The 15,682-nt window shown below is 41.9% G+C and overlaps 1 protein-coding gene across 6 annotated transcripts in view; it reads right to left on the minus strand.

Moving 5' to 3' along the window:
- The window catches only part of pikfyve (phosphoinositide kinase, FYVE finger containing), a 137,375-nt gene that overhangs the window by 74,834 nt on the left and 46,859 nt on the right, over nt 1-15,682 (minus strand). For 5 of the 6 annotated variants that reach the window (XM_063051848.1, XM_063051846.1, XM_063051845.1 and 2 more), the window contains 3 exons: nt 13,014-13,152; nt 12,342-12,499; nt 9,207-9,318 (listed from right to left, as the gene is read on the minus strand). In XM_063051848.1, the coding sequence (XP_062907918.1) occupies nt 9,207-9,318; nt 12,342-12,499; nt 13,014-13,152 (409 nt within the window). Of the gene's footprint in view, nt 1-9,206; nt 9,319-12,341; nt 12,500-13,013; nt 13,153-13,338; nt 13,812-15,682 lie in introns of those variants that run through there. The other variant, XM_063051850.1, reaches the window with a different exon arrangement.

Genomic DNA, 15,682 nt, shown 5'->3' on the forward strand with positions numbered 1-15,682 from the left:
AACCACTCCATCAAGGCCATTCACTATCCGATAGGTTTCAATGAGGTCACACTTCATTCTTCTGAATTCTAGCGAATTCAGCCCCGGAACCATCAGGTGCTCTTCATATTACACACCATTCAATCCTGGAATCATTTTCTTGAACCTCCTTTGAACCTTCTCTAGTTTCAGCACATCCTTTCTACAATAAGGGGCCCAAATCTGCTCACAATACTCCAAGTAGGGCCTCACCAGTGCTTTATAAAGTTTTTATATTCTAGTCCTCTTAAAATGAATACTAACATTGCATTTGCCTTCCTCACCACAGATTCAATTGCAAATGAACCTTTAGGGAACCCTGCACAAGAACTCCAAAGTCCCTTTTTGCCTCCTTTTTTTTTGTATTTTCTCTCCTTTTAGAGAATAGTCAACACTTTCATTTCTTCTACTAAAGTTCATGACCATACATTTCCCAACACTGTATTCCATCTGGCATTTCTTTGCCCATTCGCCTAATCTGTCTAAGTCCTTCTATAGCCTCCACTTCCTCAAAACTGCCTGTCCCTCACCCATCTTCATATCATCTGCAAACTTGGCAGCAGAGCCATCAATTCTATCATCCAAATCATTAATATATAACGTAAAAAGAATCAGTCCTAACTCAGACCCCTGTGGAACACCACTAGTCACTGGCAGCCAGTCAGAACAGGCTCCCTCTATTCCCATACTTTGCCTCCTGCCAATCAGCCACTGCCTTATCCATGCTCGAATCTTTCCTGTAATACCATGGGCTCAGCTTGTTAAAGCAGCCTCATGTGCGGCACCTTGTCAAAAGCCTTCTGAAAATCCAAGTACGCACCATCAACTAATTCTCCTTTGTCTATCTTGCCTGTTATTTCTTCAAAGAATGCCAACAGATTTGTCAGGCTCAATTTTCCCTTGAGGAAACCTTGCTAAAAGAGGCTTATTTTATCATGTGCCTCCGAGTACCCTGAGACCTCATCCTTAATGATCAACTCCAACAACTTCCCAACCACTGAGATCAGACTAATTGGCTTAAGTTAGTCTTAGACTAAGTTTCCTTTCTTTTGCCTCTCTCCCTTCTTGAAGAGTGGAATGACATTTGCAATTTTCTAGTCTTCCGGAATCATTCCAAAATCTAGTGATTCTTGAAAGATCATTACTAATGCTGCCACAATCTCTTCAGCCACCTCTTTCAGAACTCTGGGGTGTATGCCATCTGGTCCAGATGACTTATCTACCTTCAGACCGTTCCGTTTCCCATACCTTCTCTTCAGTAATGGTAACTTCACACACTTCATGCCCCCTGACACCTGGGGCTTCCTCCATACCGCTAGTGTGGTGAAGACTGATGCAAAATACTTATTCAGTTTGTCCGCTATTTCATTGTCCCCCATTACCACCTCTCTAGCATCATTTTCCGGTGGTCTGATATCCACTCTCACCTCTCTTTTATACTTTGTGCATCAGAAGAAACTTTTGGTATCCCTCTTTAATATAATTGATTAGCTAACTTTCGTATTCCATCTTTACCTTCTTAATGACTTTTTTTAGTTGCCTTCTGTTGGGTTTTTAAACGCTTCCCAATCCTCTAATTTCCCACTAATCTTTGCTTTAATATATGCCCTCTCTTTGGCTTTTATGTTGCATTTGACTTCTCGTTAGCCACAGTTGTGTCAAATTTCCTTTCAAATGTTTCTTCCTCTTTGGGATCTATATATCTTGTGCCTTCCAATTGCTTCCAGAAATTCCACCCGTTGCTGTTCTGCCGTTATTCCTGCCAGCGCTCTTTTCCAATCAATTCTGGCCAACTCATCTCTCATGCCTCTGTACTTCCTTTTATTCCACTGTCATACTGATAATTCTGACTTTAGCTTTTTCTTCTTAAATTTCAAGGTGAAATCAATCATATTATGGTTACTTCCCCCTCCCCAGGGCTGTTTTTACCTTAAGCTCTCTCATCAATTCGGGTTAATATCACAACACTCAATCCAGAATAGTTGATCCTCTCAGTGGGTTCAACCACGAGCTGCTCTAAAAAGCCATCTCATAGGCACTCCAGAAATTCCCCCTCCCCTGTATTACCTGATTTTCCTAATCTACCTGCACATTGAAGTCTCCCATGACTATTGTAACATTGCCCTTTTGGCAGGCAATTCCTATCTCCTGTTGTAATTTGTAGGCCAAATCCTTACAACTGTTTGGGGGTCTGTATACAACTCCCATCAGGGTCTTTTACCCTTACAGTTCCTTAGCTCTATCCACAATGATTCAAAATCTTCCGACCCTCTTTTTACCAACCAAGCCACGCCGCCCCCTCTGCCTTCCTGCCTATCCTTTCAATACAATGTGTATCCTTGGACATTAAGCTCCAACTATAATCTTTCAGCCATGATTCAGTGATGCCTACAACATCATTTGTGCCAAATTTGCAAGTTCATCTACTTTATTCTGTATACTGATCGTATTTAGATACAATATCTTCAGTCCTGTATTTTCCCTTCTCAATTTTGTCGCACCATGTTCAACCTTTTGATTCCTAATTTACCAACATCTGCCTCCTCAACCTCTCCACTAACTATTCTGGTACTCTAGTTCCCATCCCCCTGCAACTCTAGTTTAAACTACACTCTGCAGCATTAACAAACCTTTCCACTAGGATATTAGTCCCCCTTCAGTTCAGATGCAAACTGTCCCTTCTGTACATGTCCTACCTTCCCTCGAAGAGAGCCTAACGATCCAAAAATCTGATGCCCTCCCTCCTACACTAACTCCTTAGCCATGTATTAAACTGTATCATCTTCCTAGTTCTGGCCTCTCTAGCACGTGGCACAGGTAGTAATCCTGAGATCAGAACCCTAGTGGTCCTGACCTTTAACTTAGCACTTAACTCCCTGAACCCCCTATGCAGAACCTCGTGACTCATCCTACCCTTGTCACTGGCACCTACATGGACCACAGCTTCTGGCTGTTCATCCTCTCACTTAAGAATACTGAGGACTCGGTCTGAAATATCCTGGACCCTGGCACCCGGGAGGCAACATGCCATCCAGGTATCTCGTTCTCACCCACAGAAGCTCCTGTCCGTTCCCCTAACAAACAATTCCCCTATTACCACAGGGTGCTTCTTCTTCCCCCTTCCCTTCTGAGTCACAGAGGCAGACTCAGTGCCAAAGACCCAACCACTGTGACTTTCCTCTGTTAGGTCATTCTCCCCACCCCCTCCCCAAAGCCCAAAGTACCCAAAGTGATATACCTGTTTTTGAGGGGGATGGCCACAGGGATACCGTGCCTTGGCTCCTTAACTCGTTTCCCCTTCCTGACTGTCACCCAGTTTCCTGTATCCTGCATCTTGGATGTAAATACGTGACCTATTTATCACCCCTTCAGCACCACCCCTCCCCAAGTGACCCAGAGTTCATCCAGTTTCAGCTCCAACTCCATAACACGGCTTGTTGGATGCTGCAGCTAAATGTACTTCTCGCAGTTGTAGTGGTCAGCGATACTGGAGGCATCCTATCTTCCCACATCCCACAAAAGGAGCATTGCGCTATCCTGCCTGTCATCTCTACCTAGCTGGGCAGATATAAAGAAGAGAAAGAAAAAACTTGAAATTTTCTTTCCTTTGCTTTCTCTGAGTGAAGTCTCTCTTTGCTGAAGCCTCAAAGTGCCGAAGCCTCAAAGTGCTAAAGCCCTAAGATAATCACTCTATGTCCATTCAGACGACATAATGGGGTGACCAGAACTGTATGGAATACTTGAGATGCAGCCTTACTAGAGTTTTATAAAGCTGCAACAAAACTTCCTGACTTTTGAACTCAATGCCTCAACTAATAAAGGCAAGCAAGCTAAATACCTTCTTAACCGCCCTACCAATCAGTGCATCCACATTTAGGGAACTATGGATTTGGACCTCAAGATTCCCTTTGTTCATCAACACTGTTAAGGATCTTGCCCCTAACAATGCTATTTTCCGCACATACCTGCAACTGAACTATATTCCGTTATAGTCCTTGCTAGTCTTCTATGCAATCCAGAGTCTTCATATCACCTGCAAACTTACTAACACACACCTCTACATATATATCCAGGTCATTTAATGTGTATACATGACCAAAAAAAAAGGTCCCAGTACAGATCCCTGTAATCACAGACCTCCAGCTAGAATAAGTCCTTTTGACCTCTACCCTGTCTTCTTTGGGCAAACCAGTTCTTAACAGTTCACATCTATTCAGCAGAATGAATACTGGCCATTGCTGGAGACTGACACTATCAATTTCAGGTGGTGACAGAGCACCCAGATCCCACAGTCACCCCACATTTTATATGATGAGATCTACTGTCTTCCCCCTCTCCCTTGTATTGCTACACAGTTCTCTCCAGGGCAGATATTTCTCCATGGGTAACCTTAAAAGTAAGTCACTGGTACTTGAGTTTGTTTTTCACAAAAAAAGTGTCCATGTTTGCAGCCGAAGTGTAAGGGGAACAACAGCTCCTGTCACAAGAGGGACTGTAGGTCACCAGCTGTCACCAACATCCTGAGGAATAAGCTTACGCTCAATGTGCTGGGCAGGGTGCAGCCTTTAGTGCCACATCTCAGTGCTGAGCATTTGCACCACTCACCCCAGCCTGACTCACATCAGCTCTCACAGGCAGCTTCTGCGCACCAAATTTTTGGTCATTTCTGGGTCAACACCAGTGTAGGGCAGGGATTCAAACTAGGATCCTAGTATTCACCACAGAGTGGATAAGTATTTTAAAGCAGATTATGCAACCTTGAACGTGTGGACTGGAGGGCCAACAGGGAAATAACAAATCAGTGCTCTGTACAGCTAGGGATTCCCAGCCTTTTTTGATGCCGTGGACCAATGCCATTAAGCAAGGGGTCCATGGACCCCAGGGTGGGAACCCCTGCATGTAGGGTAACGCTTAGCAGTGTGCAGCAAGTCCTCACTCACTCTCAAAGGTGCATAGGCTCCACAAGGTAGTGGTCTGTTCTAAGGAAAAATTCTCTGCATTGAAGCTGAAAAAAGGGAGTCGCTATCTGGCCTGCAAAAAAAAAAGTCTCAGTCTTCTGGTTTACTGTTCAAGGTTCATGTAGCCAAGACATCTCAGACCCATTTATAGAGATCATCCCTGATCACAATCAGGAAGACCCTGTCTTGAAGGTCCTTCACTCTATCTGCTATACTGCTCTTGGCACTTTTTGCCATCCCAATGGCAGATATCCTTTTAAACTTGAATATGAGAAGCAAATCAGATACAAAACAGGCTTGGTGAGATCGATGTCTCATCATAAATGCAAAAATGTAGCCTTGTTTCAGTAGAACACAGTTTTTGTTCCTTACTGTTCTGCTAACATACAATTGATTATACATCGATTATGTCAGGTTTTCAAAATCCACAACTTGTAAAATAGTGCCACACAACATGGAGGGTTTGCTTTCTACTTTCACCACTGATCTTGAATATTTGTGAACTTTTCACTTTATCTGGTGCCAGAATCAAATTTATTTAGCTGTCAAGTAGTGTTTACTTAGAGTAGTATCATTGAACCAGTGACCAAGGCAAGAAAGGCTTGCGATAGAATGTCACTGGCTAACTTGCTTATTTTTTCCCCTACTTGATATGGTCACATCACTTAATTAATGCTAATTATCTCTCCAGTGCATTGAGAAGACAATTAACTCAGAGGAGCAGAATTAGATCATTTGGCTCATTGAGTCTGATCCACCATTCCATCATGGCTGATATATCATCCCTCTCCACTCCACACTCTTGCCATCTCCCTGTAACCTTTAACAACCTGACTAACCAGGAACCTGTCAACTTCTGCTTTAAGTATACCCAGTGACGTGGCCTCCACAGCTGTCTGTGGCAGCAAATTCCAGATTCACTACCCTCTGCTAAAGAAATGCCTCATCACTGTTCTAAATGAACATCCCTCTTTTCTGGGGTTGTGCCCTCTGGTCTGAAACTCATCCACTAAAGGAAACATCCTCTCTACATCTAGGCCTTTCAATATCCACCCCTGCCCCAACCCCCATTCTTCTAAACTCCAGTAAGTCCAGGCCCAGAACCATCATACTCCTCATACTTCAACCCTTTCATTCCTGGAATCATTCTTGTGAACATCCTCTGGACAATCTCCAATGTCAGCACATATTTTCTTTGATAAGGGGCCCAAAACTGCTCACAATACTCCAAGTGCAATCTGAAAAATGCATTATAAAGCCTCAGCATTACATCCTTGCTTTTATATTTGTCCTCTTGAAATGAATGCTAACATTGCACTTGCCTCTATTTAGACAACAATCCATGCTTTATTTCTTCTACCAAAGTTCATGACAATAAATTTCCCTGCATTATATTCCATCTGTCACTTGTTTGCCCATTCTCATAATCAAAGTCCTTCTGCCGACTCCCTGCTTCCTTCACACTACCTGCCCCCTCCACTTATCTTTGTATCATCAAACTTGGCCACAAAGTCATCAATTCTGTCATTCATATTATTGACATAAAATGTAAAAAGCAGTCCAAAAATGACCTCTGCAAACACCACTAGTCTCCAGCAGCCACCCAGTAAAGGTTCTCTTTATTCCCACCCTTTGCCTCCTACCAGTCAGCCAACTTTCTATCCATGCTATAATCTTTTCTGGAAAATAACATACAGCCTCAAGTGCGCACCCTGTCAAAGGCCTTCTGAAAATCCAAGTACACAACATCCACTGACTCTCCTTTGTCTATCCCGTCTTTCCTCAAATAATTCCGAATGATTTGTCAGGCAAAATTTTCCCAGACGGACACCCTGCAGACTTTGGCCTATTTGATCCGGTTCTTCCAAGTACCCTGGAACCTCATTCTTAACAATGGACTTCCTAACCACTGAAATCATGCTAACTGCCCTTTAATTTCCTTTCTTCTGCCTTCATCCCTTCTTAAAGAGTGGAGTAACATTTCCAATTTTCCAGTCCTCCAGAATCATTCCTGAATCAGTCCTCCATAATCTCCCCAGCTACCTCCTTCAGAACCCCGGAATATAGTCCATCTGGTTCAGGTGACCTATCTACCTCCAGACCCTTTAGCTTTCCAAGCATCTTCTCCTTAGTAAAAGCAACTACACTTATCTCTGCCCCTGAAACTCTTGTATTTTAGGTACACTGCTAGTGTCTTCTACAGCGAAGACTGAAGCAAAATACTTAAGTTCATCTGTCATTTCCTTGTCTCTGATTAATACCATTCTAGCATCATTTTCCAGCAGTCCGATATCCACTCTTGCCTCTCTTTTACAGTTTATGAATCTGAAGAAATGTTTGGTATCCTTATTTATATTATTAGCTTGGTATCCTTATTTATATTATTAGCTAACAACTTCAAATTTCATTTTTTCTTTCCGTATGGCTTTCTAGTTGCCTTGTGTCTATTTTTAAAAGTTTCCTAATCCTCTTACTTCCCACTAATTTTTGCTGTATTATATGCTCTCTCTCTTTTGCTTGACTTCAGCCACGGTTACGTCATCATCCCTTTAGAATACTACTTCCACTTCGAGATGTATCTATCCTGCATCTTCTGAACTGCTCCTAGAAACTCCAGCTGCCATTATCCCTGCAAGTCCCCCCTTCCAACTTTGGAACAGCTCCTCTCTCACGCCTTGCTCCGCTGTAATACTGATGCATTTGACTTTAGCTTTTCCTTGTCAAACTGCAGGGTGAATTCTATCATACTATGATCACAGCTTCCTAAGGGCTCCTTTACCTTATGCCCCCTAATCAAATCTGGTACACAACACCCAGTCCAGAATTGCCCTTCCTTTGAGGGGCTTCAATCACAAGCTGCTCCAAAAAGCCATCTAGTAGACATTCTACAAATTTCCTCTTTTGGGATCCAGCACCAACTTAATTTTCCCAATCTCCTTGCACATTGAAATCCCACATCACTATCGTAACATTGCCCTTATTAGATGCCTTTTCTACTTCCCATTGAAATTTATATTCCACATTCTGGCAACAGTTTGTACCTAATTCTCATCAGGGTCTTTTTACACTTGCAGTTTCTTAACTCTACCCACAAGGATGCTACATCTTCCGATCCTGGTCACCTCCTTCTAAGGATTTGGTATCATTTTTTTTGTCACCAACAGAGCTATTCCACCCCCTTTGCTTACATGACTGTCCTTTCCATACAATGTGCATCTTTGGATGTTAAACTCCCGACCATGATCTTCTTTTAGCCACAATTCAGTTATGCCCACAGCACTGTATCTGCCAATCTCTAATTGTAGTACAGGATTTTACCTATCTTATTCCATATACTGCATACATTCAAATTTAGCACGTTCAGTCCTGCTTTCATCACCTTTTCAATTTTGCCACCATGATACACCAACCCATCTCACTCTCTGTAATTTTGCTCTATCACCTGCCCATCCTTTCTCAGTCTCACTAGATTGAATTAAATTGTTTCCTATCCCTCTAATTCCCATCTATCTCCCTGCCAAAATTAGTTTAAACCCTCCCCAACAGCCCTAGCAAACCTGCTGCAAGGATACTGGGCCCTCAGGTTTAGGTGTAACCTGTCTTTTTTGCACAGGTCATACCTTCCTCAGAAGAGACCCCAAAGTTTCAGAAATCTGAAACCCTGAGCCCAGTATCCTTGCAGCAGGTTTGCTAGGGCTGTTGAGGAGGGTTTAAACTAATTTTGGCAGGGAGATAGATGGGAATTAGAGGGATAGGACTGAGGATAGGCACTGGTATACAATTTAATGCAACAATTCCTTAGTCACGTATTCATTTGCCAAGTCAGCCCATTCTTAGCCTCATTGGCATGCGGCACAGGGAGCAATCCAGAAACTACTACTACCCGTGAGGGCCTGCCTTTCAGCTTTCTACCTTTCTACCTAACTCCCTATATCCTCTCTTCTGGACCTCATCCCTTTTGCTACTTATGTTGTTGGTATGAATATGTACCCCAACTGTCAGCTATTCACCCTCTCTTTTTAGACCGCTATGGACCAAGAGGAATGATTAACACAGCAAGATGAAATAAAAAACATGAAAAATTTAATGCAAGCAAGATTGTAACAGATTTTGCTGATAATTTTGGTGTCTTTTTGCAAATTTTTTTGGTGTAATTTTGCAAATAATTTTAGCAAAAAGAACTACTTTGTGTAAACAGAAACAAACAATTTGAGTGTCCTATTCACATACTTGTAAAGGCTTATACAAGGCATATTCATCTCGGAAAAGCTGATCATGATGAGTTACACAGTCAAGCCATCGCCCATCTAATAATGCCTGGCCAATGGCAATTGCTTGGGCTCTGAAAGAGAAAAGATGATGCATGAGGTATCCATTATTGGAATATTCATATCAGGAGTTAACACTGCAAAAAAATTGAATTATAGCACATTACTAATTTATACAGTGCTCTTCAACTTGAAATAAGTGAGAATAACTTCATATTTGAAGATAGAATCGCATTTATAGCTCTTATCCTTGACAGATCGTATCAGATGCTCAATACAGGAGAAACTAATTATCATGCACAAAATATTTGAGATATTGAAATAAAGCAATTTATAACATGGAAGTATACTTGTGATTAAATCGAAAGAACACTTTTTAGAAGTTAAAACAAGATCGGATTTCCATTAGTCAATTTTACTTTGAAAATAAATGAGGAAGAGGAAAAAGAGATAATATTGAGTTTAAGTAGCATTCTGTGTTTTCTCAAAGTAACCTCACAAAGTGTCTCATGTAGTAACAATCTTTCAAATTTATTGACTTGACTTTGAGCCAAAAATGGCAGCCAGCTTTATGAGATTCAACAGTGAAATGCATAAGCATGGCCACACACAAAATATTAGACTGACTCAGCAGGTCAGGATGCATCTAAGGAAAATAGTAAAAAGTTGACATTTCGAGTTGAGACACTTCCATCAGAACTGGGGGGGGGGAGGGGGGAGGTGCCTGCTTCCCTCGTTTGGTGACGAGGCAGCAGTGTTTTTTTATATTTCAAAATATACTTTATTCAAAAATAAAATTATATACAATAAACCATTCAATAACTTTCCATCCTTTATATACGTTCCCATTACAGTCAGTACATATCCGTACTTATAGCCACCCACGTGGCACTCCAGTTGTTCACCTTACCACATCATTACTGAGGGATATACTCCCCGCCACCCGACCCCTCCCACTCCCACTCCCACAGGTGGAGAAACCTATACCGTGGTCCTTCCCCACCGGGCCTTTGCGGTGGCTGCACCGTTTCAGTGTGTCCCTCAGCACGTACTCCTGCAGCCGAGAATGTGCCAGTTGGCAGCATTCTCCTACGGACATCTCCACGTGCTGGTAGATCATCAAGTTTCGGGCCGACCAAAGAGCGTCTTTCACCGAGTTGATGATCTGCCAGCAGCACCGGATGTTGGTCTCCGTGTGCGTCCCCGGGAACAGCCGGTAGATCAGAGAGTCCTCTGTTACGCAGCTGCTGGGGATGAAACGTGACACTAGCCCGTCCATCCTCCTCCACATCCTCTTTGCGAACTGACAATGTGCAAAGAGGTGGGTCACAGACTCCTCCTCACTGCAGTCCTCCCGTGGGCAGTGGGGTGCAGAGACGACGTTCCGGGCTTACAGGAGGGCTCTGACTGTGAGGGCCCCTCTCACCACCAGCCAGGCGAGGTCTTGGTGCCTGTTGGTGAGGCAGCAGTGTTGCCTCGGCTGTGGCAAGAACTAGGCCTCAATCCTCAGGCTTGCATTGTAGCGTGGTGTCTGGGCTCACTTCAAGGTGGCCTCTCCTGTCGGTGCTGCCCTCCAGCAATGGATCAGTGGAATTACAGGATGGACTGCTGGGAACCATCAATTTGTGGGACTTGGATTAAAAATGCGCTTTCTTATGTGACTTTGTTCTTTTTTCCCCCTTTCTTGTTAATCTGAATACGCATGTATGTTTTGGCAACTTGACCCCAGAGGAACACTGTCTCATTTGGCTGTATCCATGTATGGTTTGAAAGACAATTAAACCTGATTTGATTTGACTGGAAACAAATAAGGAGAAGCCAGAATGATAGAGTAGGGACAGGGTTAGAACAAGAGCTGGTGGGTGATGGGTGAATACAGGTGAAGGGGAAATAGTGCTACTCTAACCGCTACATCACCATGAGTTCTTCCAACTCATCCATCCATTGTTATCCATACTTACCTGACTGAAGTTATTTCTACTGAAGAATATATCCCAAGAAACAACTCGCTTCCTACAAATGATATGCGCCACTCAGGAAACCTATATTGATCCCAGCTGTACCCACATTTATAGATATACTGTACGGAATATTTTACCTTCCAGTTTAATAGGTCTTCCAGCTCAGTTCATCTCTTTAACTGGCATACTGGCAATGTCAATGCTGTTCTTTCTTAGCTTTCAACCTGGACTAGAAAATTCGATCAATTTTGTTGCTAATTTCATCCTTCCCTCAGACTTACACGATTATTTCTGACTCTTCCATTCCCCAGTTTCACCACCTCAATCACATCTCATTTGACAATCCCCACCTTCCTTCCATTGCTTCTGATAGACTTCCCTTTCTGCTTAATCTTGAATGCCTATTTACTCTAGTAGACAGTGCCTTCATCCGGCCTTAATTCATTTCCAGCACTGCTTTCTTTCACAACAGTAAATGTTACCCTTAGCTCTATTTTTTTTTAAATCCCACATTAGTGTTTAACTTTTTCCATTTTCATATACTGCTTACAACACAGCATTTTCCGCACTGACAAACCCAAATATAGATTGGGTGATTAGTACGCCGGACACTACCTCAGTCCAACATGAGACCCATGCTTCCTTTCACCAGTTACTTCTATTTCTGTCCCAAAACACATTGCCAAAATATCCTGACTTGTACATTCTTCCAATGAAACTTGAAAAGCAGCAACTCCACTTCTACTCAGAAACATTGCAGCCTTCCAGACTCAAAGGTGAGTATAACAATTCCAGATTTTCCTATCCTGTCTCAACAAATTTTGTTTTTTTGTTTCTTTATGTGTCTCATTCTCTTTAGCACAATCTCTGCTGATCTCCAGCCTTTAACAGACTATCTCCCTTGTTCTTTCCTGTTCTATGGATGAGAAAAACCTATTACATCTCCAATTCTCTCCAGTTCGAATCTAAGAGCAACCTCCACTTCTCTGTCCACAGGTGCCACTTGGCCTGGGTATTTCCAGTATCTTCTCATTTCTCTTTTAGATTTCCAGCCTGCATAGAAATGTGTTTTTAATAGAGGATTCAAACCGAGCCTGATTCATTCTGTTCCCTGCAAGATTAGTTATGCAAGTTACCGTGTAGTTACATGTCCATTTCTAATCAACCAGTTCACCAGTTCCTTTCCCACTATGCAATTAGGATATGTTCGCAACCAGTATCGATGATCTTGGAACTCCATGCCAGTACTGTGATGGCATATTTTCTTCCACAAATCTTTAAGTTGCACAGAATCCTGAAAATGAAAGTAAAAAATCTATAATTTCTAATTAATTTACATTACTTTAAAACTAATCACCACATTTTCAGGTCATAATGGACAGTTTATCGCTGGATACTAACAGACAATAAAATATTCCTTATATATATGGGAAGAATAAAATTGCAGATGCTTGAATCTGAAAGAAAAACATAATGCTGGAATAACTCAACCAGCTACAGGAAATAGCACATGTAAAGAGAAATTAGTTAATGTTTCAGGTTAGGACTCAATCCAAACAATTGACTGGTTTCTCTTTCTACAGATGCTGTTTCATTGATTGGCTCTTGCATTATTTGCATTTGCCTAAGAGAGTGTAGGATTACAACCAGCTCATTGAGGGAAATACAATGTTAGTGATTACTAAGGGATAGTGGATAAATGCAGTTGCACATTTTGAGGATTTAACTAGCGAAAACGAAAAAGGTGGTATATTACATAGACTGTTTCCATATCAAGAAAAGAATTAAAACTCAAGTTAAACAAGTACCAGAAGGAGTTTCCTTTCTTCTTCATTGGGATCAGTTTTGATGTGTGCCCGAGAGGCTTGAGGACTAATAGAGCTGTCATAGGAAGGAATCATGGGTGAAGCAGATCGGTCCAGAGAAAGATTGGTTATGCTCGCAGATCTGTCATGAAAAGAAAAATGCTAATTAAAAAGTAGTATCTCATTAAGATTACAAGATCAGAAAGAGACAGTTTATCACTCACAATCAAGAAAATATTCTGCATTGAATTTCAACCACTCCAGGCTAATGCAAATACAACTATTGTATTTTTATGCAAGATGCTTAATAACAGAACAGACACCCCACCTCTCCCAGAAGTTCCGGGAGTCTCCCGCATATCGATAGTGGCTCCCTGACGCCCGGAAATTATATACAATATCCCGGAAATAGATTTTTTTTTGAGAGGGAGAGTGAGCATCCTAATTGGTTTCTCTTCGTGCTAAGAGTGGTCCCCAACCACCGGGCCGTGAGGAAACAATATGATTTGGCGATATGAGTCAGTTGCACCTTTCTTCATTCCCTGTCATGCACTGTTGAATTTTAATGCACGCGAGGTCATCAGTGACCCAAGACGTGCAAAGGAATGGATCCATGACCCATTTGCGAATGTCCCCGGTGAATCATCCATGTCAGCGCGGGAAAAAGATCAACTCCTCGAGCTTGCAAATGACGGTGGGCTGAAAAGTATGTTTGACATAACATCTCTGCCGGCATTCTGGATCAAAGTCAAGGCTGAATATCCTGAGATAGCCACGAAAGCAATGAAAACGTTGCTTCCATTTTCAACACATTTCTGCGAAGCGGAGTTTTCTGCAATGAAAGCAACGAAAACTTAATTGCAGAATAGACTGGACATAAGGAACCCCCTTTGAGTATTGCTGTCTCCCATCACCCCTCGATAGGACCGTGTTGTTGCAGGAAAACAAGCCCAGGGCTCCCACTGATTCAGCGATATTGGTGTGTTGCAATGATTTTATATGTTCATACGAGGAAAATAAGCGCTGTGTGTTTAATATCCAAACGTTACTTAAAATGTTATGATGCTATTGACTTATAAGTGACTTATAATTCAATGGTCCCTAACCTCCAGGCCGCGAAGAATACAGCAGTGGCCGGAACGCACCCAGCACATCTTTAAGAAAAAAGCCAAAATAAACAAGCTAATTAATTAGGTGCTGCCTGGCACGTAAATGTCGGCCCAGATCAGAGGCGATTGCCGATTGCGTCGTCTCTGATCTGGGCCGACATTTACGTGCCGGGCGGCACCTAATCAATTAACATGTTTATTTTGGATTTTTTCTTAAAGGTGTGCTGGGTGCGTTCTGGCTACTGCTGTACCACTGTATTCTTCGCGGCCCGGAGGTTTGGGACCACTGTTATAATTGACTTATCACTACATTCATGCGAGGAAAATACACGCAGTGTGTTTAATATTAAATTCATTAGATAAACCCTTTTAGAAACGAAATTGAGTGTATTAGCCACTTACAAGTGACTTATAGTTGACTTATCACCTATATTCCGGTTGCGTTTAACACCACCCCCTCCAGTCAGCCGGTCTGCAAGAATATTGTCAATATTAAACTGGTCTGCGGTGCAGAAAAGGTTGGGGACCCCTGATTTAAACTAGTTGACTAGCTGCCAAGGAGCTACACTATTGATGTCCTACGTGATGAGGTCAAACTCCCTGTAGACTTGCTTAAAGTTGTAATAGAATAAACATGATAATATAAGTACATATTTTAATGTCACATTTGCTGCATATACCCAACTTGGTTTACAGATTAGACAATCTCACTAAACAAAGTATTACATACACCCTTGGAGGTCAACGGGTGAGGGGGGGGGAAGATATGGGGTTGCGGGGGGCGCGGTTGCTACCTCCCTGAAATGAGTTTTTGCAGGGTGGGATGTCTGATAGAGCTACAATACAAAATGTCATTGAGTTGCTTTCTGCTGGACAGGAGGTGGGTCTTCTGGGTGAAAGTGAGATATCTATGCTTGAAACATTTGATCAAAAGTAACTTAATATAGTTGTAACATTCAAAATATGACACTGGAGGGAAAAGCATAGGTATTGCTTCACATGCAGTTTTGCAAAACTTCTGCTAATTAACACGAATGGAACAGGATCAGGAAAATGGAGTTTTGATATTCCCTACTCACGTCTTTTACTTTAAGTGGCAATAATCTATTTTACTCGCCCTATGGGAGTTCTCAATTTAGAAAACAAATCCCAAAGAGGAATCTACTAAAGCTAGCAACAAGACAACTTTTTAGTTCAACGTAATGGCTGAATCTTTCAATGCAATTAAAGATTAATATATGGGAATTTTCTGTGCAGATCAAAAAGTACAATAAATCTTAATGTGAAGCCAATGAACAACCCATTCACAGTGCCATTTAAATTACTACATACATTTATCAGTAATTTGGTGTTAACCACTCAGCTGATGAATATCAAATTAAAACACAAGTTGCAATGCCACTGAAGTATGAAGTACTGACAAAAGATCTCATAATGCAGATCAATGGCTGCTTCTCAATATTAATGCAAGTCGCCACAAGATAAATAAGCAAATGGAAGAAATCCAAGTAAAAGAAGGCATAGTTTTTGTAAAAGGAGGACGACTTTAAACACAAAATATCT

This window comes from Mobula hypostoma, chromosome 6 (assembly GCF_963921235.1).
Source record: "Mobula hypostoma chromosome 6, sMobHyp1.1, whole genome shotgun sequence".
NCBI classification, from domain to species: domain Eukaryota; kingdom Metazoa; phylum Chordata; class Chondrichthyes; order Myliobatiformes; family Myliobatidae; genus Mobula; species Mobula hypostoma.